Genomic DNA, 27,539 nt, shown 5'->3' on the forward strand with positions numbered 1-27,539 from the left:
GCCAGGATGGGATTAGACATCTAAGACATTCCTTGCGGAAAATGCCTGTGAAGGAAAGAGAGACAGGTGTGGGAGGAGCCTGGGAGGGTCCTCAGAGCAGGATGCACATTGGGTCCCTAGGAAGGAGGAAGTTTTAGGCTGCAATGCAGTTCTAAGAGAATATCTGCAAAGCTGGCAAGGAGCCCTTGAATTAAAAGTCACCCATCACACAAAAAAATTCATGTCTCACAGAATGGGGATTGATTTCATATTCCTGCTGGAAACCTGTGTGAAGGGTGGTCTCTGTGAAAAGGGGTAGTGAATTCAGAGGGCCTTCCATCATTTAACTCCCAACCATAAGATACCTCCAATGGCTCAGATGGTAAAGAGTCAGCCAGCAATGCAGGAGACCCGGGTTCGATCCCTGGGTCGGGAAGATCCGCGGGTCAGGAAGATCCCCAGGAGAAAGAAATGGCAACCCACTCCAGTATTCTTGCCTGGGAAATCCCATGGACAGAGGAGCCTGGCAGGCTACAGTCCATGGGGTCACAATGAGTCAGACATGACTCAGGAACTCACACTTTTGTAAGACACCTTTTGTAATGCACCTGTAAGACAGGGGCATATTCATGGCAGCCATACCTGGTACCCAGGTAAAGATGTAACCATGAAAAGATGGGAAGTGATAACATACAAAAATAACCATCATCAGTCCTTCTTACATTTCCAAAGACTTCAAAAATATGAGTGCAGAAAAGCCAGGTTGGAATTGAGGAATGTGGTCACCAACCTAGAAATACAATCAGAGAGGAAAAAATTGCAAGGATATAGGCGGTTACTCACCTCACAGCAACCTTCCACAGAAAGTTTATACCTTGGAGGAACAAGCAGAGACTATTTATTTCATATTGAGTTATTTCCTGAGCCCCTCACACTGTAAAATAATGTCGCCTTCATTCATTCATTCCTCTCTTTTCTTTCCACAACAGATAAGCCGACACCCGAAAGTTCCTCTGACCTCACAGCTGGTGCCATTGTCGGCATCGTGATTGGAGCTGTGGCGGGGGTAGCTCTGATAGCAGCCCTAGTGTATTTTCTGTACATCAGAGGAACTAGATGGTATGCCACCTTTCCTCTTGTTCTGCTTTCTTCGAGGCTGACTGCCCTGCTTGGGAGAGGGAAGGAGACTTCGTCTCTGTCTCTGGCCTAGATCTGCTCCTCAGTCTTCCTGTGCTTCTCGGCACTGATTCTTATGGGTCTCCTCTTCCCTGGTCTTCATGTTTCCTGTAACCCCCTGTCTCTTGGACATGGCTATTCCTACCTCCATCTGGTTTAGAGGGGGCAGCGCCAATTGTGTTCCTCTGTCCCAGGCAGGGAAACCAAGGTCCAAGAAGGAAAACAAATGAGGACATGAAAGGAGGAGCAGGAGGAAGGGAGACCTGTGCTCTGTCGACCACAAGAGCAGGAGGAGGGAGGGACAGGACTGGAAGAGAACCTAAGAAAAGCAGGAACAACCCAAGCCCTCCTGGGCAATAAAGAAAGTGAAAAATAACCAGCATCTACCTACAAAAGTGGAAAGATGTCCTGGTAGAAATAGAAGCAGTTGAGATGAATGGCCATAAATGTTCTGAAGAGCCAGTAAACCAGAGAGGAGTAAACATGAGAGGGGGTAATGGGTAGATTGAAGACAGAGGTCCTAGGAAGAAAGGGGACCAACCAAGGTGAAAATGAACATGGAGGAGCCCCACGGAATCATGCCGACACTGTGCTTCCTAATTCAAGGAGCAGAGACCCTGTGCCTGGGAATAGTAGTCACTGTGTCTGATATTTATTTAGGGCAACTGACCAGTGCAATCTCACAGAGCACAAATCCTCAGATCACACCACAATAAGTAGAGCCACTCTCTCAGTGAGACCTGGTTTGTTCCACCACGTGCCCTGACCGACCAGGGAATCCCTACCTTCTGAAATATGAGAGGTGATCTCAGTCCCCACCCTCAGTTTGGCACAGGTCCTCACACCCTTCCTAGTCATGGAACAGTCCCCAGAGACATGGCCCCTCTGAAGCCACACAAGCCAGGCAGCCGTGAGATGGCCGAGCTTCCAGGAGCCCTTTCCTCATCCTACCTCCTTCCCCCTCATGCCTCTGTTATGGATGCGGACATCTCCTATGGTGAGACTTTCCCTGCCTCTGGTGCTCTGGGTGCTGGGGGCCTCAGCCCCTCCTGCCTCTGGAGCCTGATGCCTAGACACACACCTGTGAGACACACATGGGCAAAACTCAGGCGTTGTGAACTGGCAGAAATCTTCAGAAGTGCACTGAGGCCTCCCCTGAACACCCCCACCCCGCCCCACCACCACCTCGGTCTAATGCACTGGGGTCTGGACCACAGACTGAGGGAAGAGAAATCCTTAAGTCTTAATCATGGGCCCCCACCCTCCCACCACCTGCCACCTCCTTCAGCTAGAAGTCACATCAGCTTTAGGAACAGTCCTCTCTGAGGCCATAAGGCAACTCTGCATTTTCATGGGTTGATGACTCTCCTTTGTTTCCCCAGGTCAAGTCACTCTGACAGTTCACCTGAAAAGCTAAGCACAGCCAGCTTCACTGGCTGCTTTTCTCATGGAAATATCTCTGTGTAGAATGGGTTAGTCTTGGAGACACAAATGGGAAATCAAGTTTGGGTCAGAGTTCCTCATTGCAGCAACAAAGAAGCATTACTCCCACGAGTCCACCTCACTGGACTTGATCACACCTGGGACCATGGGCAAGTAACTTAACCTCATAGGGCCTCAGCTGAGTCCTCTGTAAAATGGGTGTGCTGCCTACTTCACAGAGGAGATCAAGGAATTAAATGACATAACAAAGGTAAAGCACTCAGCACAGTGGCCAGAGCAAGAAAGGCACTAGATCATTCTCCCTCTTCTGCCTCCAGGCTGACTCTGCTGTTACTGACAAATGATAATTTCCAGTGTTATAGACCTGAGGTCTTGATTCCTTTCCCTTCTAATACTTTTACTGAATTTTCCTCATCTTAATCTTCAACAGAATACACATATAAACTGAAAAATGCTTCAATCATAAGTGTTGGGTTGACCCAAGTTTGTTCGAGTTTTTCCGTGGGATCTTATGGAAAAACTTGAATGAGCTTTCTGACCAACCTAATAATTTTAAGAGTGTGTAAGTTTTGATAAGTTGTTCATATCTATGTAAACATACCCAATCATTTAAAAAAAATCAACCCCCCTCAACATACACACACACACACACACACACACACACACACACAATGCTCCAGTTACTTCCCTCTGAAAAGTAAAGACTATCTTCACTTCCAATGCATGGGATTACTTTTACTTGATGATGTGCTTATATAATGAAACACACAGTGTACATGGGTCTGGCTTCTTTCATTCAAAATTGTTTTCCAAGAATCATTCATATGGTTGTCTGCCTTTATTGTCTATTTATTCTTATTGCTGTGCCATCATATTCCATTGTAGAATTCCATAATCATCCATAATGTTCTAATGATTATTCAATAGGATGTTACTAAGCAGAGAAAATAGGTAATAAAAGCCTTTCTCTGAAGCTAAAAGTTTCAAAGTGGTAAGAGCATGGGTGCTGTGTCACCCTGGACAAGGGGAGGGTCTGGCCTATGATGCTGATTTAACTGACTGCTGCTCATGCCTTTCAGGTTAATGAAGTTAAATATTCCTCCCTGAACTTCAGTGCCCAGGAATTTACAAAAAAAGCAACTTCAGCCTCCCCATCGCCAACAGATACAGAAACCATTCAAAAGTGAAAAAACAGTAATGGAACCTGTCCTGCTTGTTGCACTGTTGACTTACTCCAGGCTTCTCCACCCCATCCCTAGGACATCCCCCTGCCCTTAGGGAAAATGAGGAGAGAGTCTTCCCCCAGCTCCTTCCACCCCTAATGAGGCTCCTCCATGCTGCCTGGTCACAGCCCCTTCCTTCAGTGTCAGTGGGTGAAAAGGCACATCCACGAGGAGATCTGTAGGAAACCAAAACTTCCTCGTCATTGAAATCTAGCAAAGCGGACCCTGGGAGAAAGTTGCCAGAAGCTCTGCCTCTCCCCATTTGCTGACCTAGACCAGTTGTAAACTTGTGTATTCAGAACACATTCATTCCTTCCCACCTCAGTCCTATTGGAGTCTAACATGAATTTGCCATAACCTGGAGAATTATTTCTTATCCACTGAAATGCCTGTGCCAGAAAAGAAGAGCAAGGAGAAGGAAAACGAAGAGCTTCTGCACTCTGAAGCCCAGTGTGAACCCACCATTCACAGGAAGACACATACATGACCAGCTCTGAGCTGGGAAGTTCTACACCTTTGTACGCTTTCAGGATTGTCCGCCTGCAGGATCAGGGACTAAACAACTTACTACTTAGCTAGAATACCATCTAAACCTTTGAAAGCATGCCTTCAGAGAACCCACTAGAAGCAACTTGAAAACAACTTCTCAGCGTTCATAAGTGTATCTTGATGGAAACTGCAAAAACAAACAAACAAAAAAAACGCACATACTGTTTTAATAATACTATGGGCTTTATTCAAGGCAATGCCCGGAGATTTAGGGGTCATCGGTTTATGGGGCAGTCAGCTCTTACCAGATGCAATCTGCTGGGATTGGGGAAAGGACTCAGAAAGTCACCCTGCAGAGATTATTTAAATAATGGTCAAAGAATGAACAATTTGGGGGGTATTGGTTGTTTATTCCCTTCCTTCTGAGACATTCTGCCATTTTAATTTTTGTAATTGCTTGTTTATGTGAAAGGGGTTCTGTTTAATTTGCTGCATAAGCCAATCTGACCACTTCAGGGGGAAAGACCTACCAAAGCCCCTCATGTCCCTCTGGCCATGAGCTCCCTAAGGCTTTTGTGTCAGGGGCTCCGCACAGAAAATAAGAAGTAGCAGTTGTCTACCTCCACGGCCAGAAATGTGTCTCACTCTGTTTCTAGGCATCTCAGGCCAGTCATCAACCCCCTTCTCTTCCGTGTTCCTGCCTGTGCCTGTTCTGTCCATCTGCCCCGCTTACCTTCTCAGGACGCCTTCTTGAGAAGCAGGAGCGCCCTGAAGGGAACTCGGCCCCTTGCGCTGTTAGCATTGTTTACAGCCCAGGAGACCGCACTGGTGCGCACGCTCCTTAGGACACAAGGTGCAGATTATGACTCAGCCCTGGGTTTCTTGAAGAGCCTCTGGAATTCTTCTCCCATGGGGTGCACGGGACCCAATGTGTCGGCACAGTAAGGGAGGACGGGAGGAGGAGAGGTTCACCTGCTTCCCACCAGCCTTCTGCACAGACGGGGCCTCCTTGGGCTGCTGAGAGAAAGGCTTTATTCCACCTTCATGACGGACCTCCTGCTGTGTGGAACTGGCCCCCCAGAGAGGGGTGGCTGGGAGCGCACTGTACTAAGGTACCTCTTTCAGTGTTTTCTCACCCTGATACAGACTGTGTACACCTCCCCTCATACAAGCACTTCTGCATAATTCAATTTTGCCTGGCTGAGGCCATTTCTAAATGATTTGTAAAAATTGCTCTATATTTATAATAAATATTGTGTATCAGATATCAACATGCTGCCTCACAGTTGGTACTGCTTTCTGCATTGCCTTCTTTACAGGCAGAAGAAATAGAAATTGCTCAACAGGGAGTCAGAATGAGCCTGTTTCTAATTCCAGGGTTATTTGATCCTGGGATCTGAGAGCTCAATCAATTCATGTGCACACCTGCTGACAAAGTGCGTTCACCTAGAGCCACAGGTCACTGCTCCAACCTGCCTGGAGGACCTGCCTGTCTTCCTCTGGGAGAGAAGGAGAGAAGATGATTTCATGAGTAAAAGGTCTGCTGGGCTCTTCACTAGGGACACACCACACTGCCCACACAGATGGCTCCAGTGCATCCCATGCCTGATCTAGTGTTCACACCCACAGTCTCCATGGGCTCAGGTGTGTAGAAATCTCTCCAGCACGCCCCGCCTCCTTGTTCCCTGTCCCTTTTTCTGCTCCTCAGAGAGTCAGAGCTCTTCCAACAAGGATAACCTTCCTTTATTAATTCCACCAAGAATTAGCCTGTCATCTCATTTTCTTCACTTCCAAGCAATTGTAACATGTGCTGGCTTTCCCCTTCTCAGCCCCTGATTTCCCCTTGTCTTCTGCTGTGGTGCCTCCATCCCAAGACCACTGGAAGCCGCACTAAAATCAGTATATAGGTGACTTCCCTGGCGGTAAAGAATCCATCTTCCACGGCAGGGGCCACTGGTTGATTCCCTCGTCCAAGAAGATCCCACATGCCGTTGAGCAACTAAGGCTATCCGCCACAACTACTGATCCTGTGTTCTGCAACAAGAGAAGCCACTGCAGTGAGAAGCCCACCCACCACAACTAGAGAGAGAGCCCTTACTTTCCACAACTAGAGAAAAGCCTGTGAAGCAATGAAGATCGGCCAAACATAAAATAAATAAATACTTTATTTTTTTAATTGGCAGTAGTAATTGATGGCCTTGGACTTCCCAAGTGGTGCTAGTGGTATAAAGAACCCAACCACCAATGCAGGACATGTAAGAGACAAGGGTTCGATCCCTGGGTCAGGAAAATCCCCTGAAGGAGGGCATGGCATCCCACTCCAGTGTTCTTGCCTGGAGAATCCCATGGACAGAGGAGCCTAGTGGGCTAACATTTAGAGGGTCCCAAAGAGTCGGACACTACTGAAGCAACTTAGCACACATGCATCAATGGTGTCAGAATTCACCCCTAAAAATTAGCTTTTATCACCTGGAAGTAGTCTGGTCAACCCATTCATGTGGGACGAATGACAGGGCTTCATGGCGGAAGGCCCTCATTTGTTCTTATTTTGCTTGAGGGAATGGGCTCACAGCAGAAATTCAACTGTAACTCTGAGTCCACTCTGTCCTGGGGGCAGATATTAACAGGAAAGGATGACATTCACAGGAATCTTTACCCTGGGACTCACCCTGGTGGTCCAGTGGCTAAGACTCCTTGCTCCCAGTGCAGCGGACCTGGGTTCCAACCTTGGTCAGGGAACTAGATCCTTCATGCCGCAGCTAAGACTTCGAGTGCTGCAGCTGAAGATCTTGAAAGCCGCAATGAAGATGGAAGATCCTGGTGCTGCACCTAAGACTTGGCACAGCCACATTAAACAAGTAAATTTTTAAGAGTAGAATAGTACAGGAGAGCTTTAAAAAAGGAAAAAAAAAAAAAAAGGCCCTTGTCCAACCAAGATGGCTCTGGGTGTGCTCATGCTGCGCTGAGGACCGAGGGATCACGGATAGCTCTCCAACTTTTTTCCTCTGCAAATGCAGGAAGGGACATGGAAAATGGGGCTGGCTGATGTCCACACAAATATGAGCAGGAAGAAGCAACCACAGGTGGTAGACATGTCATGAACAGTTGCTCCTTGTTCCCTTCCAGTGCCCTGAGCCCTCCTGGCCTCTTCAGTCCAGGCTCTGGGGGAAAAAGACACCATGTGCGTCTGTGCATGCATACTAAGTCGCTTCAGTCATGTCCAGTTCTTTGTGACCCCATGGACTGTAGCCCACCACGCTCCTCTGTCCATGGGAATTCTCCAGGGAAGAATACTGAGTGAGTTGCTATGCCCTCCTCCAGGGGATCTTCCCCACACAGGAATCGAACTCACATCTCTTATGTCTCCTGCATTGGCACATGGGTTCTTTACCATGAGTGTCAGCTCCAGACGATCCCACAGAACACACCAATCCTCAGAAAAGCTACCATCTCTTTCGTTTACTCAGAGACAGGGATCCAAAGACTTAGATTGGAATGCTGTATGGATTTATCATTTGAGTCCTTCTCAGCAATACCCTGGGAGAGTTCAGAGCACACAGCTTTCACCACGACATTGAGATATGATTTTGTAAGGAAGCCCCAGCAGCCTTGAAGAGCTAGCTCTGCGATGGCTCTTCTCTGGAGCTCAGAAATTACAGTGGGAACCGCTGCCACAGAAGTGGGAAACCTCAATGCAATGGGGGTAACTGGCTCGAGAGGCAGCAGGTCTAAGAGGCGTTTGTTGTTCAGTTGCTTAGTCGTGTCCAAGTCTTTGTGACCCCATGGACTGAAGCACACCTGGCTCCTCTGTCCTCCACTATTTCCCAGAGTTCACTCAAATTCATGTCTATTTAGCCAGTACTTAATCACCAAAGGCAAGGTGGGCCATGCTCCCTTAATGGACAGTAGAGTCAATACTGCCATCAGAAGAGTCTGACTCAACAGAGAACAAAGGCACTGGCTAACTGAAATGAAAGAAACAGGAAGTCTAACAAATTCTTACTTGACCCATATACATGAAAGAGCTCTAAATCAAGTGAACAAAAGGCGAATAAAATCAAGAAAAAAAAGAGTCAGTATCCCTCAGTCAATTCCTAGCTTAAAGCCCCAGTATCCTTGGGGTGTATGTATCTTTTTCAGCACTACTTACAATAGCCAGGACATGGAAGCCACCTCTGTGGCCATCAACAGCAGAATGGATAAAGAAGGTGTAGTACATATATACAATGGAATATTCTTGTTTAGTCACTAAGTCATGTCTGACTCTTTTCCTCATGCCTTGCCTTCTTGTCCCCATACCTCTTTGCATCTGGCTGTTCCCGAGTTATGCGTGAGTGCAGGCAAAGTCCCTTCCGTCGGGTCTGACTCTGTGACCCTATGGACTGTGGCCCGCTGGGCTCCTCTGTCCTTGGGATTCTCCAGGCAAGAATACTGGGATGGGTTGCCATGCCCTCCTCCAGGGGATCTTCCTGACCCAAGGATCAAACCTGTGTCTCTTAATGTCTCCTGTATTGGCAGGTGGATTCTTTACCACTAGTGCCACCTGGAAAGCCTGTTCCTGACTTGTATCTTTGAATAATAATCCCAGGACTTCCCTGGTGGTCCAGTGGTTAAGAATCTGCCTGCCAAGGCAGGGGACATGAGTTCAATCCCTGGTATGAGAAGATCCCGAATGCCTCTGAGCAATTAGACCTGTGGCCTCAAGGACCGAAGGCCGAGGGCCTGGAGCCTGTACTCTGCAACAAGAGAAGCCACCACAACGAGAAGCCCGCACACCACAACTAGAGGAAGGCGGGGCACAGCAACAGAGACCCAGCGCAGCCAAAACTTATTAACAAAGAAGTAGTAGCCCAAGAACCATGGAACCCTCTCCAGTTACATGGCCTCTCTCTCTGAGCCACACCTGTGGCCTCCTGGAGAAGTCCCGCTGATCAATCAATGGCAAAAGAGAAATCTTGAGGCTAGTTTACAGAGAGTTCTGCTTGATGTGCAGACACCACGTGAAAGGGAAAAACTGCAGCACGACACACCCTTTCTGAAACTTCCCTGAAAGCCAGAGTGAAGAGAAATCCTCTGGGGGGGTGAGGGCAGGGGAAGGAACTTCAGACAGGGCACCTGACTGTCCATTTCATTTGGAAGGAGGAATGGCCAGAGGTGTGACTATACAGTGATTTACGGGCTGTGGCCAATGGGTTGGCTGGGCCGTCAGGGATTTGGTTAAGAACATGACTAGAAAATTGGTGTCAAGGAGATCTGGGGCAGAAATATATGGATAAACCTCTCTGAATGCTCACTGTTCACCTCAGCAGGAGATTTAAATAATCAAGTGGATAGAATGATGTGTTCTGTGGACACCTGTCAGCCTCCTTTTTTTTTTTTAAAACATTTATTTACTTTTTTTTGGCTGGGCTGGGTCTTCATTGCTGTGCGCGGGCTTTCTCTAGTTGCAGTGAGTGGGGGCTCCTCTTCACTGCAGTGGCTTCTCTTGTTGCAGAACACAAGGTCTAGGGTGCTCGGTCCTCAGTAGTTGCAGCCCGTGGGCTCTGGGCCCAGGGTCAGTAGTTGTGGCACACGGGCTTAGTTGCCCCAGACCAGGGATCGAACCCACATCCCCTGTGCTGCCAGGCAGATTTTCAACACCAGGACCACCAGGGAAGCCCCAGTCAGCCTCTTTCCCCAGCTACCCCTGCCTTCGACTGGTGGGCTCACCAATGTAGTGGCCACGGCGGTGAGGTTGCAAGTCATACGTGGACTCAGCAACACAGACTTCCACTCACCAAGGCTGACCTGGCTACAGCCACCGCTGAGGGCCCAGTCTGTCAGCCCCGAGACCCGCCGGGCCTCAGGTAGGGCACTGCTCCCCAGGGTGATCAGCCAGTTACCTGGTGGCAGGCTGATTACAGTGAACCTTCTCTGTGATAAAAGGGCAGCCTTCTCTTCTTACTGGGACAGGCAGGTACTCTGGATACAGATCTGCCTTCTCTGCAAGCAAACGTCTGTGCCCAGACTACCATCCATGGCTGCCTTGGTGGTCCAGAGGTTGGGAATCCACCCACCAATGCAGGAGACACGGGTTTGATCCCTGGGCGGGGAGGATCCCACCCGCCTCAGAGCAACTAAGCTCAGTGTTACAGCTACTGAGCCGGAGAGCCACAGCTGCCGAAGCCCGCGTGCCCTGGAGCCTCCGCTCCGCAACCAGAGACGCCACCGCAATGTGCCCCGCACCGAAGGGTAGCCCCTGCTCACCGCAACGAGAGAAAACCTGAGTGCAGCCACAAAGACCCAGCGCGACCAAAAGTACAAAAAACATTTTCATTTTTTACTAATAATAAGGAAATTCAGGCAGGGAACTCCGCAACAAGAGAAGCCACCACAATGAGAAGCCCACGCTCCTCAATTGGAGAAAGGCCGTTCACAGCAACAACTGCTGCTGCTGCTGCTAAGTCACTTCAGTCGTGTCCGACTCTGTGCGACCCCATAGACGGCAGCCCACCAGGCTCCCCCATCCCTGGGATTCTCCAGGCAAGAATACTGGAGTGGGGTGCCATTGCCTTCTCCGACACAGCAACAAAGACCCTCGATAATCCATGAGGTTAGGCAGAACCGCGTGGTTGGGGGATGGCTGCATTTCCTGCCCTGTCCACCAGAGGGCAGCAGAGTTCCTCCACGGCCTCGAGTCTCCCCAAGGGTCTCAGACCTCCCTCTGACCAGCAGTCAGACCCTCGCCGGTGTCACCTCAGTCCACAGTCCTCCTCGCTCTCCACGCCCCCCACACTGGACTCCAGCACCGCCTCCATACAGCCAGGCGTGGGCCCACTTCACACCATTAGCAACTACTATTCCTTCAGGCCACACCCTGGAAGCTGTGGCTCCACTGGACCCCCAAGGAGAAAGAAGGAGGATCCCTCTCACCCGGCGTTACTCACGCCCCCTTTCCAGCCCCTCAGTCCTTTTCTGGAGGTTTCTGATGGGAATAGAACACAACCTTCACACAGCCTATGAGAACCCTGGGAAGACCCTCAACGTGACAGTCGCCTCTGACTCTTTGCGACCCCATGGCTGTAGCCCGCCAGGCTCCTCTGTCCATCTGATACTCCAGACAAGAATACTGGAGTGGGTTGCCATGGCCTCCTCCAGAGGATCTCCCCCACCCAGGGATTGAACCCTGGTCTCCTGCATTGCAGGCGGATTCTGTACCAGCTGAGCCACCAGGGAAGTGTTACACCAGTGTTACAAAGGGAAATAATACCCTGCTTCGGAGATCCTGGGGTCTCTGTGTCATGCTGGCAGACCCCAGACCAGAACACGGCAGAGGCCGACACTGGGGGGAGTGCAGCGGCCTCTCAGTTGACTTGTCACTATCAGCCTTGCTATAGAAAGTGTGCTCCACAGTCCAGTATGGTCAGCATCACCTGAGAGCTTGTTAGATGCAGACTCTCAGGTCCACCCTGCTGAGTCAGGCTCTACATTTTAACAGGATCTGCAGACCCTCCCTGTGCATCGACTTTGGGGAGAGGCTGCTCCCAACCCACATTCTAGAGTCTCAGCCAGGCTGGGCAAGCATGTGACCTGTGTGGCTGCTGAAGCAGCTTTCCTAAGGTCCCTCTGGGGTTTCAAAGTCTTCATGAAGCTCCACAGGTGGTTCCCATGCGCCGTGGGGACACCGTCCCTGTGACAAGAGTTCCCGATGCACCTCCTCCCCACCCCCCAGGCTCCTGCTCTGCGGGGGAAAGCCAGAAGGAGAACATGAGGCTGGAGACTGTGGAAGCGGGGAGGCTGACTGCACCCCCAACTGAGACCTACGGGGTAACGCCCAGGACAGGAGCCCCAGGGAGGTACTCTCCCCAACAGTGGGGGAAACTGCGTACGTGTGTGTGTGTGTGTGTGTGTGTGTGTGTGTCTAGGGTGAGAAATCAAGCTGCCAAAGGCAGAAACAGCAGCGCTTCCCAGGCAACTGAAATGTAACAGAAAGGGAAGAGCGAAGACCAGAGCAGGCAGGCGGAATGAGAGAGGTGGGGAAGCGGGAGTCAACTGACAGTGAGGCCCCGCCCCCGGTCCACGTGACTTAGCGAAGTGAACCTTCCTTAGGGCCAAGCCTATCACAGAGCAGGAAGGACGGCAGAGCTCACACAGCGACTGCAGTGCCTGTGAGCCTTTCTGGAGCAGAAGTTCTCCTCACAGACAGAGAGAGAGAGGCAGCAGACAGCAGGCACCATGGAGCCCCCCTCAGGCCCTGCCCGCAGAAGGTGCGCCCCCTGCAACAGGGTCCTGCTGGCAGGTGAGTGGGACAATTTTCAGGGAGTGGGCAGAGACAGTTTTCAGGGAGAACAGGAGACTGGGTGGGATCTCTGGGAGAGACGGGGCTCTGAGAGGGGACAGAGTGCTTCTGTTCAGACCTGAGGGCAGAGGACAGGGGAGCAGGGAGGGTAGGGCCGGAGGCTCAGCCACAGGAGACGCTCCATGAACTAGAACTGGTGAGGGGCAGGAAAACTTCAACTAGTGTAGCTTTTACAAGTTATTCTTCACTGAGCAGTAACTGTTGAAAACTGATGACAATAATAATAACTTATGTCTGGGTGTCACTACAGAAAAACACTTAACCGTGACACTAAACATTGTCCTTACCCAGCACCCTCAGAAACTGACAAAACCAGGCTGTGAATTCCTGGGACCCCTCATTCCTTCATCCCCAGGTACAATGTCTGGAGCCTGGTCCTGGCACTGCGTTTCAAGCAGGATCAGACAAGCCCCTGCCCTCACGGAGCTTACACTCTGTGGGGAGGAAGACAGACAAGCAGAGAGATCTAGAATGTGCTGTCAGGTTTCTGACAGGCGTCATGCAGGAAATGGAGCAGGGAAGGGTCAGGAAATGAACACGAAGGGTCTTTAGAGCAGCTGGTCGGAGGGAAGGACATCTCCCAAGAGGCCCCTGAGTGTGAGCAGTTGTGTGAGGGCAGCGAGGGAGTGAGCCGGGGGAAAACTGGGGAAACAGAGGAAGAACAGAGCCCAGAGGGGCCGAAGTGATGGGGGTCATGCTACTAAGCTTGACCACACACACACACACACACACACTAAGGCTTGAGGGATGAAGAGACCAGCTTAGGACCCAGGGCACCATTTCCCCATCCCCCACCCAGGTCAGAATATTAACTGATTTCTCTCTCTTCCCTCCTAGCCTCACTCTTAACTTTCTGGACCCCGCCCACCACTACCCAGCTCTCTATTGAAACGGTGCCACCCCTTGCTGCAGAAGGATCCAATGTCCTGCTACTTGCCCACAACGTGACAGAGAAAACTCTACGCTATTCCTGGTACAGAGGAGAAAGGGTGGAAACCATCCAGCTAATTGCATCATACGGAGTAGCCACTAATTTAATTACCAATGGGCCTGAACACAGCGGTCGGGAGACACTTTACCCCAATGGAACCCTGCTGATCCAGAACATCACCCAGAAAGACACAGGATCCTACACCCTGCTCATTTTAAAGTTTGATTTAGAGACAGGACAGACTGGAAGCCTCCACGTACACCGTGAGTGCTTCCTCTTAGCTCGGGTTGTTGGGGTGGGGAGCGGTTGAATTCTGCTTTGACAGACCCGGATGGTGCCTCCATCTCCCTCTACATTATGTGCCATGTTGGGGTTTGAACATTTAGTGCAGGACACACACAGTGGAGACGAACTCCAATGGGTCAGAATTCCACTCAGGGGATCTGGACCCTGCAGACACTGTGCAGAAAGAAGGATGGTCTGATGGGAGGGACTCAGCAGAGGGAGAGAACTCTCAGTCCAGCCCCCCCGGGTCCCTCCCTGAGACCATGACCCTGAGGAAGACACTGCAGGACTCAGTAGGGGACTGGCCTGAGGGATCCTCACAGAGAAGCTCAGGCCCACAGGGAAGCCCCTCCCCAGACCCTGTCCCAGGGTCCCGGCTCCAGCGACCACGGAGAACCTGGGCCGCTGGTGGGTATTGGCCTCCCAGTCGGGGCTGACTGGGCAGGATGATTCCCAGCTCCCTGAGGCCAAGGTTTCTCAGCAGGTCATCGGCCAGGGCTCAGCCCCAAGAGCCGCGCCTGAGCAGGGGTGGAGTCCAGTCCTTCCCCTGAGACTCAGCATAGAGAGTAGGCTAGGCTGGGTTTTTGAATTTTTTTCAATTTAGGTATTTTTATTTACTTATTTGGCTGCATTGGGTCTTAGTTGTGGCATGTGAGATCTTCTGGTTGTGGCGCAAAAACTCTTCATTTCAGGATGTGGGATCTAGTTCCCGGACCAAGGATCAAACCCGAGCCCCTTGCATTGGGAGTGTGATGTCTTAGCCACTGGACCACCAGGGAAGTCCCTGAATTTTTTGATAGTCAAAGAAAATCGTGGGAAAATGTCCAGGAAAGTTAACTTAAAAAAAAACAAACAAACTCCACTTGATGATGAGGATGTTAGACATGTGGGCTGAGAAGAGGGTCCCGGTGCTGATACTACAGAGATGTCCAGGGAGACTGGTCAGGGGTCATCCCAGGGTACCTGGGGGTCAGAGAGGAGGGACAGTCCTCTCCTTACAGATCATCAATGAAGAGAGACTCCATTCCTTCATCACAGATTCAGGGCCATCCTCTAGGTCACCTTTACAGAGGTCACTGGGGCCCGGAGCTGGCTGAGATCTCTGAGAGGGAGCATGGCCCAGGCCCCTGACCCACTCTCAGCAGTCACCCCTCTGTCTCTCCACAGACCCAGTGGCACAGCCCTCCCTCCAAGCCAGCAACACCACAGTCGCAGAACATGAGGGTCCCGTGGTCCTGACCTGCCTCACAGATGAGACTGGGGTCTCCATACGCTGGTTTTTCAAAGGCCAGAGTCTCCTCCTCACAAGGGGGATGACACTGTCCCTGGACAATAGCACCCTCACCATAGACCCTGTCAGCAGAAAAGACACCGGGGATTATCAGTGTGAGGTCTCCAACAGGGGCAACTCCAGCAAAAGTGACCCCCTCAGGCTGCATGTGAAATGTAAGTGACCATTTGCCTTATACTATATCTTTCTCTGCGGATTATTCTAACAATCGTGTGGAAAATGGAGAGAGGTCACAGTGGGCAGAATATCAAACAAGACCACTACAGGACTTCCGAGGTGGCTCAGTGGTAAAGAATCCTCCTGCAATGCAGGAGACGAAGGTTTGATCCCTGGGTTGGGAAGCTCCCCTGGAGGAGGAAATGGCAAGCCACTCCAGTATTCTTGCTTGGGAAATCCCATGGACAGAGGAGCCTGGCGGACTACAGTCCATAGGGTTGCAAAGGGTCAGACACAACCGAGCAACTGAATACACGCACACAGTAAACAGGTGGCAGAATGAGTAACAGCTCAATCTCTGAATCAAATACAGTTTCTTCTCCTGGGTTTAGCATTTTAGTGTAACTTTCACAAGATTTGTTGTTGTTGTTTTTTGCTGTTACCACTTTTTTAATGTGAAGAACACATAAAATATATAATTTTAGCCATTTTTAAGACTGCAGATCAGTAGCATTAAGTACATTCACATTGCCACTATCCATTTAGAACTTTTTCATCTTATTAAAATCTCTGTACCCCTTAAACAAGAACTTCTAGAAGTCCCCCACCTCAAGCCCTGGCAAACACCATTCTACTTTCTTTGTCTCTATGAATTTGATTATGATAGTCATTTTGTATAAGTGGAATCATGTTATAGTTCAGTCGCTCAGTCGTGTCCAGCTCTTAGCAACCCCGTGGACTGTAGCACACCGGACTTCCCTGTCCTTCACCATCTCCCAGAGATTGCTTAAACTCATGTCCATTGAGTTTGATGATGCCATCCAACCATTTCATCCTCTGTCACACCCTTCTCCTCCTGCCCTGCTCCCAGCATCAGGGTCTTTTCCAATGAGTTGGCTCTTTGTATCAGATGGCCAAAGTAGTGGAATCATATAACATTATAATTATCCCTTTGGGTCTGATTTATTTCACTTATTAGCATTATGTCTTCAAGGTCCCATCCATATTATAGCATATGTCTGAATTTCATTCCTTTGAAAGGCTGAAGTATATTTCCTTGTATGTATACACAACATTTGATCATTCATAAGTTGATTGTCTTTTAAATTGTTTCCACCTTTTGTGAATATGCTACCATCAACATGGGTGTCTAAGTATCTGTTCAATCACTGCTTTTGATCTTTTTTCTTATGGCTGCGCTGGGTCTTAATGCAACGTGCGGGCTCTTCATTCTGGTGTGCAGGCTTTCTTTAGTTGCAGTGTGATGGCTTCTCTTGCTGTGGCACATGGATTCTCCTGTTCTCAGGCTTAGTGGCTCCGAGGCATCTGGGACATTAGTTCCCAGACCAAGGATTGAACCCATGTCCCCTGCATTAGAAGGTGGATTCTTAACCACTGGACCACTCGGGAAGTTCCTGCTTTCAATCTCTTGGGCACACAACCAGCAATGGAATCACTGGATCAAATGGCAGTTGTCCAACTGTTTGATGATCGGCCATGTAGTTTTCCACGGTGGTTATAGTGTTTTCCATTCTCACCCGCAATTCATAAAAGTTGGAATCTTTACACATCCTTGCAAACACTTCCTCTTTTCTGTTTGCTTTTTTTTTTTTTCCACAACCATTCTAAAGGGTGAGAAGTGATATGTCACTGTGTTTTTGATTTGCATTCCCCTAATTACTGGTGATGTTGAGCATCTTTTCATCTGCTTTTTGGCCATTTGTCTCTTTTTTTAAAAAAAATTATTGGAGTATATTTTACAATGTTGTGTCAGTTTCAGGTGTATAGTAAAGTGATTCAGTTACACGTATACATATATACATTCTTTTCCAGACTCTTTAGCCATATAGATTATTACAGAATATTGAGTAGAGCTCCCCATGCTATACAGTAGGTCCTCGTTGGTTATCTATTTTATATATAGTAGTATGTACATGTTGACCCCATGCTCCTCATTTATTCCCACACACACACATTTCCCCTTTGGTAACCATAGGTTTGTCTTCTAAATATGTTGAGTCTGTTTGAGTTTTGTAAATAAGTTCATTTGTATCACTTTTTAAAATAGATTCCACTTACGAGTGATAGCATATGATATTTGTCTTTCTCTGTCCAACTTGGTTCACTTAGTATGAGACTCTCTAGGTCCATCCATGTTTTTGCAAATGGGACTATTTCATTCTCCTAATATCTGAGTAATATTCCATGGTACATATGTGTACCACATCTTCTTTATCCATTCCTCTTGTTTACATCTTCTTTCATTACTTTCATTAGTGCTTATTTACAATTCCTAAATGTATAAATCTTTCACCTTCCTTGTTAATTCCTAAGTATTTTGTTCTTTTGATATTATTTTTCATATCAAAATAGAATAAAATTTTCTTAACTTCCTTTCTGAATATTTTATTGTATATAAAAGCAACTGATCTTTACATGTTCATTTAGTTTCCTTCAACTTTGATGAATTGTTTATTAGTTCTAACAGTTTTCTGGGAAATCTTTATCATTTTCTACATATAAGGTCATGTCAACTGCAAACAGAAATAATTTTATTCTTCTTTTGCAATTTGGATGTCTTTTATTTCTTTTTCTTGCCTAATCCCTCTGGCTAGTATGTCCAATACTATTTTGCATAGAATTGGAAACAGCAGGCATTGTTGTCATGCTCCTGATCTCAGAAAATAAATGTTCACTCTTTCACCGTTTAGGGTGGTGTTAGCTGTGGGATTTTTATATATGGCCTTTATTATGTTGAGATGGTTTCCTTTTTTCCCTAGTTTTGAGTGTTTTATCCTAAAAGGTTAGTGGGTTTTTTTCAAATGGTTTTATTTATTTAACCTCCTTACTTTGTACGTCTGTTCATATATTCTATTTCTTTATGATTACATCTTGGTAGCTCTCATGTATCCAGGAATTTGTCCATTTCACAGAACTTATCCAATTTGTTGGCATAGGATTATTCCTAGTACTCTTATACTTTGTATTATTTTTGTAGAATTAGTAGTAATGATTCCACATTCATTTCTGATTTTTATACTTTGAATCTTCTCTTCTTTTCTTAGTCAATCTAGTTAAAGTTTGTCAATTTTGTTAATCTTTTTGAAGAACAAAATACTGGTTTTATTGAGTCTATCTACTGTTTCTTCATTCTCTAATTTATGTATCTCCAATCTCATTATTATGATTTCATTCCTTCTGCTAGCTTTGGGTCTAGCTTTTTTTCTTGTTCCTCAAGTTGTAAATTTAGGTTGTTGATTTGAGATCCTTCTTTTAATATAAGCATTTACAATTATAAATTCTTGCACAAGATTCTTCACTTCTCTGAGCCTCAGAGTCCTCAAGGGAGAACTGTAATAAAAGAACCTTCTTTCTGGCATTTTTTCACAGATTTAATGTAAGATTCAACTAAACCCTTAGCAAAACATCCACACGGGGAACATTTTCCAAACAATTTAGCTGCTATAATTATTACTATTATCATTGTTGTTGCTGCTTTAGTTACTAAGTCCTGTCCAACTCTTTGAGGCCCCATGGACTATAGCTCACCAGGCTCCACTGTCCATGGGATTTCCCAGGCAAGAAGACTGGAGTGGGTCGCCATTTCCTTCTCCAGGGGATCTTCTCGACTTCATTAGGCTGTATACAGTCAGGTGTTCCTAGGACGACTTGATTCTCGATCCACATCTCATTAGCCACATGGCTTTAGGTTCTCCACCACTGTAAACCTCAGATTTTCCATCTATAAAATGGAAATAATGTCTATCTGACTGGGTTATTATATGAATTAAATGAGATATTTGGCAAATATATAGCACAGAGCCTGGCACAGAGTATGTACATCATAAGCTCACATTAGCACTGATTTTCAGTCTTGAGTTGAACGGTGAGGACCACTGAAGTAAAAAAGAAGAAACAGACAAAAGGTGTTATATATGTGGGGAGGGAAAGCACAAAGATCCACAGGAACATGTTACTTCCTAAATATGGAAGAGAGGAAACAGGGGGGCTGAGTACAAGGTTTCATGTCTAGTATGATAGTTTTCATTCCATGAGATGCGGCCAGGATGGGATTAGACATCTAAGACATTCATTGTGGAAAATGCCTGTGAAGGAAAGTGAGGCAGGAGTGGGAGGAGCCTGGGAGGGTCCTCAGAGCAGGATGCACATTGGGTCCCTAGGAAGGAGGAAGTTTCAGGCTGCAGTGCAGTTCTAAGAGATAGCTGCAAAGCTGGCAAGGAACCCTTGAGTTGAAAGTCACCCATCACGCAAAAAAATTTATTTCTCACAGAATTGGGATTGATTTCATATTCCTACTGGAAACCTGTGTGAAGGGTGGTCTCTGTGAAAAGGGGTAGTGAATTCAGAGGGCCTTCCATCATTTAAGTGCCAACCATAAGACACCTCCAATGACTCAGATGATAAAGAGTCAGCCAGCAATGCAAGGGACCCGGGTTCGATCCCTGGGTTGGGAAGATCCGCTGGTCAGGAAGATACCCAGAAGAAAGAAATGTCAACCCACTCCAGTATTCTTGCCTTGGAAATCCCATGGACAGAGGAGCCTGGCGGGCTACAGTCCATGGGGTCACAATGAGTCAGACGTGACTCAGGAACTCACACTTTTGTAAGACACCTTACAGGTGCATATTCATGGCAGCCATACCTGGTACCCAGGTAAAGATGTAACCATGAAAAGATGGGAACTGATAACATACAAAAATAACCATCATCAGTCCTTCTTACATTTCCAAAGACTTCAAACATATGAGTGCAGGAAAGCCAGGTTGGAATTGAGGAATGTGGTCACCAACCTAGAAATACAATCAGAGAGGAAAAAATTGCAAGGATATAGGCGGTTACTCACCTCACAGCAACCTTCCACAGAAAGTTTATACCTGGGAGGAACAAGCAGAGACTACTTATTTCATATTGAGTTATTTTCTGAGCCCCTCCCACTGTAAAATAATGTCGCCTTCATTCATTCTTCTCTTCTCTTTCCACAACAGATAAGCGACACCCGAAAGTTCCTCAGACCTCTCAGCTGGTGCCTTTGTCGGCATCGTGATTGGAGCTGTGGCTGGGGTGGCTCTGATAGCAGCCCTGGTGTATTTTCTGTACATCAGAGGAACTAGATGGTATGCCACCTTTCCTCTTGTTCTGCTTTCTTCGAGGCTGACTGCCCTGCTTGGGAGAGGGAAGGAGACTCTGTCTCTGTCTCTGGCCTAGATCTGCTCCTCAGTCTTCCTGCTTCTCGGCACTGATTCTTATGGGTCTCCTCTTCCCTGGTCTTCATGTTTCCTGTAACCCCCTGTCTCTTGGACATGGCTATTCCCACCTCCATCTGGTTTAGAGGGGGCAGAGCCAATTGTGTTCCTCTGTCCAAGGCAGGGAAACCAAGGTCCAAGAAGGAAAACCAATGAGGATATGAAAGGAGGAGCAGGAGGAAGGGAGACCTGTGCTCTGTCGACCACAAGAGCAGGAGGAGGGAGGGACAGGACTGGAAGAGAACCTAAGAAAAACAGGAACAACCCAAGCCCTCCTGGGCAATAAAGAAAGTGAGAAATAACCAGCATCTACCTACAAAAGTGGAAAGATGTCCGGGTAGAAATAGAAGCAGTTGAGATGAATGACTGTAAATGTTCTGAAGAGCCAGTAAAGCAGAGGGAGTAAACATGAGCGGGGGTAATGGGTAGATTGAAGACGGAGGTCCTAGGAAGGAAAGAGGACCAACCAAGGTGAAAATGAACATGGAGGAGCCCCACGGAATCATGCCGACACTGTGCTTCCTAATTCAAGGAGCAAAGACCCTGTGCCTGGGAATAGTAGTCACTGTGTCTGATATTTATTTAGGGCAGCTGACCAGCGCAATCTCACAGACCACAAATCCTCAGATGACAACCACAATAAGTAGAGCCACTCTCTCAGTGAGAGCTGGTTTGTTCCACCACGTGCCCTGACCGACCAGGGAATCCCTACCTTCTGAAATATGAGAGGTGATCTCAGTCCCCACCCTCAGTTTGGCACAGGTCCTCACACCCTTCCTAGTCATGGAAGAGTCCCCAGAGACATGGCCCCTCCGAGGCCACACAAGCCAGGCAGCCGTGAGATGGCCGAGCTTCCAGGAGCCCTTTCCTCATCCTACCTCCTTCCCCCTCCTGCCTCTGTTATGGATGCGGACATCTCCTATGGTGAGACTTTACCTGCCTCTGGTGCTCTGGGTGCTGGGGGCCTCAGCCCCTCCTGCCTCTGGAGCCTGATGCCTAGACACACACCTGTGAGACACACATGGGCAAAACTCAGGCGTTGTGAACTGGCAGAAATCTTCAGAAGTGCACTGAGGCCTCCCCTCAACACCCCCACCCCGCCCCACCACCACCTCGGTCTAATGCACTGGGGTCTGGACCACAGACTGAGGGAAGAGAAATCCTTAAGTCTTAATCATGGGCCCCCACCCTCCCACCACCTGCCACCTCCTTCAGCTAGAAGTCACATCAGCTTTAGGAACAGTCCTTTCTGAGGCCATAAGGCAACTCTGCATTTTCATGGGTTGATGACTTTCCTTTGTTTCCCCAGGTCAACTCACTCTGACAGTTCACCTGAAAAGGTAAGCACAGCCAGCTTCACTGGCTCCTTTTCTCATGGAAATATCTCTGTGTAGAATGGGTTAGTCTTGGAGACACAAATGGGAAATCAAGTTTGGGTCAGAGTTTCTCACTGCAGCAACAAAGAAGCATAACTCCCAAGAGTCCACCTCACTGGACTTGATGACAGCTGGGACCATGGACAAGTAACTTAACCTCATAGGGCCTCAGCTGAGTCCTCTGAAAAATGGGTGTGCTGCCTACTTCACAGAGGAGATCAAGGAATTAAATGACATAACAAAGGTAAAGCACTCAGCACAGTGCCCCGAGCAAGAAAGGCACTAGATCATTCTCCCTCTTCTGCCTCCAGGCTGACTCTGCTGTTACTGACAAATGATAATTTCCAGTGTTATAGACCTGAGGTCTTGATTCCTTTCCCTTCTAATACTTTTACTGAATTTTCCTCATCTTAATCTTCAACAGAATACACATATAAACTGAAAAATGCTTCAATCATAAGTATTGGGTTGACCCAAGTTTGTTTGAGTTTTTCCGTGAGATCTTATGGAAAAATCTGAATGAGCTTTCTGACCAACCTAATAATTTTAACAGTGTGTAAGTTTCCACAAGTTGTTCATATCTGTATAAACATACCCAATCATTTTAAAAAAATCAACCCCCCTCAACACACACACACACACACACACAGACACACACACACAGACACACACACACACACACACACACACACACACACAATGCTCCACTGACTTCCCTCTGAATAGTAAAGACTATCTTCACTTCCAACGCATGGGATTACTTTTACTTGATTATGTGCTTATATAACGAAACACACAGTGTACATGGGTCTGCTTCTTTCATTCAAAATTGTTTTGCAAGATTCATTCATATGGTTGTGTGCCTTTATTGTCTATTTATTCATATTGCTGTGCCATCATATTCCATTGTAGAATTCCATAATCATCCATAATGTTCTAATGATTATTCAATAGGATGTTACTAAGCAGAGAAAATAGGTAATAAAAGCCTTTCTCTGAAGCTAAAAGTTTCAAAGTGGTAAGACCATGGGTGCTGAGTCACCCTGGACAAGGGGAGGGTCTGGCCTATGATGCTGATTTAACTGACTGCTGCTCATGCCTTTCAGGTTAATGAAGTTAAATATTCCTCCCTGAACTTCAATGCCCAGGAATTTACAAAAAAAGCAACTTCAGCCTCCCCGTCGTCAACAGATACAGAAACCATTCAGAACTGAAAAAACAGTAATGGAACCTGTCCTGCTTGTTGCACTGTTGACTTATTCCAAGCTTCTCACCCCCATCCCCAGGAGATCCCTCTGCCCTCAGGAAAAATGAGGAGAGAGTCTTCCCCCAGCTCCTTCAACCCCTAATGAGGCTCCTCCATGCTGCCTGGTCACAGCCCCTTCCTTCAGTGTCAGTGGATGAAAAGGCACATCCACAAGGAGATCTGTAGGAAACCAAAACTTCCTCGTCATTGAAATCTAGCAAAGCGGACCCTGGGAGAAAGTTGCCAGAAGCTCTGCCTCTCCCCATTTGCTGACCTAGACCAGTTGTAAACTTGTGTATTCAGAACACATTCATTCCTTCCCACCTCAGTCCTATTGGAGTCTAACATGAATTTGCCATACCTGGAGAATTATTTCCTATCCACTGAAATGCCTGTGCCAGAAAAGAAGAGCAAGGAGAAGGAAAACGAAGAGCTTCTGCACTCTGAAGCCCAGTGTGAACCCACCATTCACAGGAAGACACATACATGACCAGCTCTGAGCTGGGAAGTTCTACACCTTTGTCCACTTTCAGGGTTGTCTACCTGCATGATCAGGGACTAAACAACTTACTACTTAGCTAGAATACCATCTAAACCTTTGAAAGCATGCCTTCAGAGAACCCGCTAGAAGCAACTTTAAAACAACTTCTCAGCGTTCATAAGTGTATCTTGATGGAAACTGCAGAAACAAACAAACAAAAAAACCGCACATACTTTTTAATAATACTATGGGCTTTATTCAAGGCAATGCCCGGAGACTGAGGGGTCATCAGTTTATGGGGCAGTCAGCTCTTACCAGATGCAATCTGCTGGGATTGGGGAAAGGACTCAGAAAGTCACCCTGCAGAGATTATTTAAATAATGGTCAAAGAATGAACAATTTGGGGGTATTGGTTGTTTTTTCCCTTCCTTCTGAGACATTCTGCCATTTTAATTTTTGTAACTGCTTGTTTATGTGAAAGGGGTTCTGTTTAATTTGCTGCATAAGCCAATCTGACCACTTCAGGGAGAAAGACCTACCAAAGCCCCTCATGTCCCTCTGGCCATGAGCTCCCTAAGCCTTTTGTGTCAGGGGCTCCGCACAGAAAATAAGAAGTAGCAGTTGTCTACCTCCACGGCCAGAAATGGGTCTCACTCTGTTTCTAGGCATCTCAGGCCAGTCATCAACCCCCTTCTCTTCCGTGTTCCCGCCTGTGCCTGTTCTGTCCGTCTGCCCCGCTTACCTTCTCAGGACGCCTTCTTGAGAAGCAGGAGCGCCCTCAAGGGAACTCGGCCCCTTGCGCTATTAGTATTGTTTACAACCCAGGAGACCGCACTGGTGCGCAAGCTCCTTAGGACACAAGGTGCAGATTATGACTCAGCCCTGTGTTTCTTGAAGACCCTCTGGAATTCTTCTCCCATTGGGTGCACGGGACCCAATGTGTCGGCAAAGAAAGGGAGGACGAGAGGAGGAGAGGTGCACCTGCTTCCCACCAGCCTTCTGCACAGACGGGGCCTCCTTGGGCTGCTGAGAGAAAGGCTTTATTCCACCTTCATGATGGACCTCCTGCTGTGTGGTACTGGCCCCACAGAAAGGGGTCGCTGGGAGTGCTCTGTACTCAGGTACCTCTTTCAGTATTTTCTCACCCTGATACAGACTGTGTACACCTCCCCTCATGCAAGCACTTCTGCATAATTTAATTTTGCCTGGCTGAGGCCACTTCTGAATGATTTGTAAAAATTGCTCTATATTTATAATAAATATTGTGTATCAGATATCAACATGCTGCCTCACAGTTTGTACTGCTTTCTACATTGCCTTCCTTACAGGCAGAAGAAACAGAAATTGCTCAACAGGGAGACAGAGTGAGCCTGTTTCTAAGTCCAGGGGTATTGGATCCTGGGATCCGAGAGCTCAATCAATTCATGTGCACACCTGCTGACAAAGTGCGTCCACCTAGAGCCACAGGTCACTGCTCCAACCTGCCTGGAAGGACCTGCCTGTCTTCCTCTGGGAGAGAAGGAGAGAAGATCATTTCATGAGTAAAAGGTCTGCTGGGCTCTTCACTAGGGACACACAGCACTGCCCACGCAGATGCCTCCAGTGCATCCCATGCCTGATCCAGCGTTCACTCCCACAGTCTCCATGGGCTCAGGTGTGTAGAAATCTCTCCAGCACGCCCCGCCTCCTTGTTCCCTGTCCCTTTTTCTGCTCCTCAGAGAGTCAGAGCTCTTCCAACAAGGATAACCTTCCTTTATTAATTCCACCAAGAATTAGCCTGTCATCTCATTTCCTTCACTTCCAAGCAATTGGAACATGTGCTGTCTTTCCCCTCCTCAGCCCCTGATTTCCCCTTGCCTTCTGCTGTGGTGCCTCCATCCCAAGACCGCTGGAAGCAGCACTAAAATCAGTACCCAGGGGACTTCCCTGGTGGTAAAGAATCCATCTTCCACGGTAGGGGCCACTGGTTGATTCCCTCGTCCAAGAAGATCCCACATGCCATGGAGCAACTAAGTCCATCCGCCACAACTACTGAGCCTGTGCTCTGCAACAAGAGAAGCCACTGCAGTGAGAAGCCCACCCACCACAACTAGAGAGAGAGCCCTTACTCTCCGCAACTAGAGAAAAGCCTGTGAAGCAATGAAGATCGGCCAAACATAAAATAAATAAACAAATACTTTATTTTTTTAATTGGCAGCAGTAATTGATGGCCTTTGACTTCCCAAGTGGTGCTAGTGGTATAAAGAACCCAGCCACCAATGCAGGACATGTAAGACACAAGGGTTCGATCCCTGGGTCGGGAAAATCCCCTGGAGGAGGGCATGGCAACCCACTCCAGTGTTCTTGCCTGGAGAATCCCATGGACAGAGGAGCCTAGTGGGCTAACATTTAGAGGGTCCCAAAGAGTCGGACACTACTGAAGCTACTTAGCATACATGCAATCAATGGTGTGAGAATTCACCCCTAAAAATTAGCTTTGATCACCTGGAAGTAGTCAGGTCAACCCATTCATGTGGGACCACCGACAGGGCTTTACGGCGGAAGGCCCTCATTTGTTCTTATTTTGCTTGAGGGAATGGGCTCGCAGCAGAAATTCACCTGTAACTCTGAGTTCACTCTGTCCTGGGGGCTCAGGGCTACACAGAAAATATTATACCTAAATTATCCTAACCTCCATCACTGTTTCCTGGGAGAGAGAAGTTCTGCTGGCAGTACTTGGTGGGTAGGATATTAACAGGAAAGGATGACATTCACAGGAATCTTTACCCTGGAGCTCTCCGTGGTGGTCCAGTGGCTAAGACTCCTTCCTCCCAGTGCAGCGGACCTGGGTTCCAACCATAGTCACGGAATTAAATCCCTCATGCCGTAGCTAAGAGTTCCAGTGCTGCAGCTAAAGATCTTGAAAGCCGCAATGAAGATGGAAGATCCTGGTGCTGCACCTAAGACTCGGCACAGCCACATTAAATAAGTAAATTTCTAAGAGTAGAATAGTACAGGAGAGCTTTAAAAAAGAAAAAAAAAAAAGCCCTTGTCCAACCAAGATGGCTCTGGGTGTGCTCATGCTACCCTGAGGACCAAGGGATCACGGATAGCGCTCCAACTTTATTCCTCTGCAAATGCAGGAAGGGATACGGAAAATGGGGCTGGCTGATGTCCACACAAATATGAGCAGGAAGAAGCAACCACAGGTGGTAGACATGTCATGAACAGTTGCTCCTTGTTGCCTTCCAGTGCCCTGAGCCCTCCTGGCCTCTTCAGTCCAGGCTCTGGGGAAAAAGACACCATGTGCGTCTGTGCATGCATACTGAGTTGCTTCAGTCATTTCCAGTTCTCTGAGACCCCATGGAATGTAGCCCACCAGGCTCCTCTGTCTATGGGAATTCTCCAGGCAAGAATACTGAGTGAGTTGCTATGCCCTCCTCCAGGGGATCTTCCCCACACAGGAATCGAACTCACATCTCTTATGTCTCCTGCATTGGCACATGGGTTCTTTACCATGAGCGTCACCTGGGAACCCCAAAAGATCCCACAGAACACACCAATCTTCAGAAAAGCTACCATCTCTTTCGTCTGACCTTTCCCCAAGAGCTTCCTCTCCCCTGCTCCTTGCTGTCTCATTTCCACATGTTCTGACCTCTTATCACTCTTGGTCCATCGGGACTTGCTGGTGCCTCCCTGTATCTGCCTACACAGTCCCTGCATGGGATGGCCTCTTCCCCTTTCCCCGTAAACCTGCTCCTTCCCTTCTCATAGTCAGACTCACTGCCCTCTGCCACAGTTCATCCCACCCTCCGCAGGTGAACCCCAGAGTCCCCCTCTCAAGCAACCCCCCCGGCCCTCTCCTCCTTCGTCTGTAACTAC

The 27,539-nt window shown here is 47.9% G+C and overlaps 1 protein-coding gene across 1 annotated transcript in view; it reads left to right on the forward strand.

Annotated features, from left to right (window-relative positions):
- Window positions 1-27,539, forward strand: part of LOC122692770 (carcinoembryonic antigen-related cell adhesion molecule 3-like) — a 57,129-nt gene that overhangs the window by 7,418 nt on the left and 22,172 nt on the right. Inside the window, exons 4-10 of the mRNA XM_043900598.1 lie at window positions 969-1,098; window positions 2,538-2,572; window positions 5,052-5,138; window positions 10,028-10,156; window positions 12,463-12,588; window positions 13,486-13,842; window positions 15,032-15,316. Of these exons, the coding sequence (XP_043756533.1) occupies window positions 969-1,098; window positions 2,538-2,572; window positions 5,052-5,138; window positions 10,028-10,156; window positions 12,463-12,588; window positions 13,486-13,842; window positions 15,032-15,316 (1,149 nt within the window). The remainder of the gene's footprint in view (window positions 1-968; window positions 1,099-2,537; window positions 2,573-5,051; window positions 5,139-10,027; window positions 10,157-12,462; window positions 12,589-13,485; window positions 13,843-15,031; window positions 15,317-27,539) is intronic.

The sequence above is a fragment of the Cervus elaphus genome, chromosome 4, assembly GCF_910594005.1.
Source record: "Cervus elaphus chromosome 4, mCerEla1.1, whole genome shotgun sequence".
Taxonomy (NCBI): domain Eukaryota; kingdom Metazoa; phylum Chordata; class Mammalia; order Artiodactyla; family Cervidae; genus Cervus; species Cervus elaphus.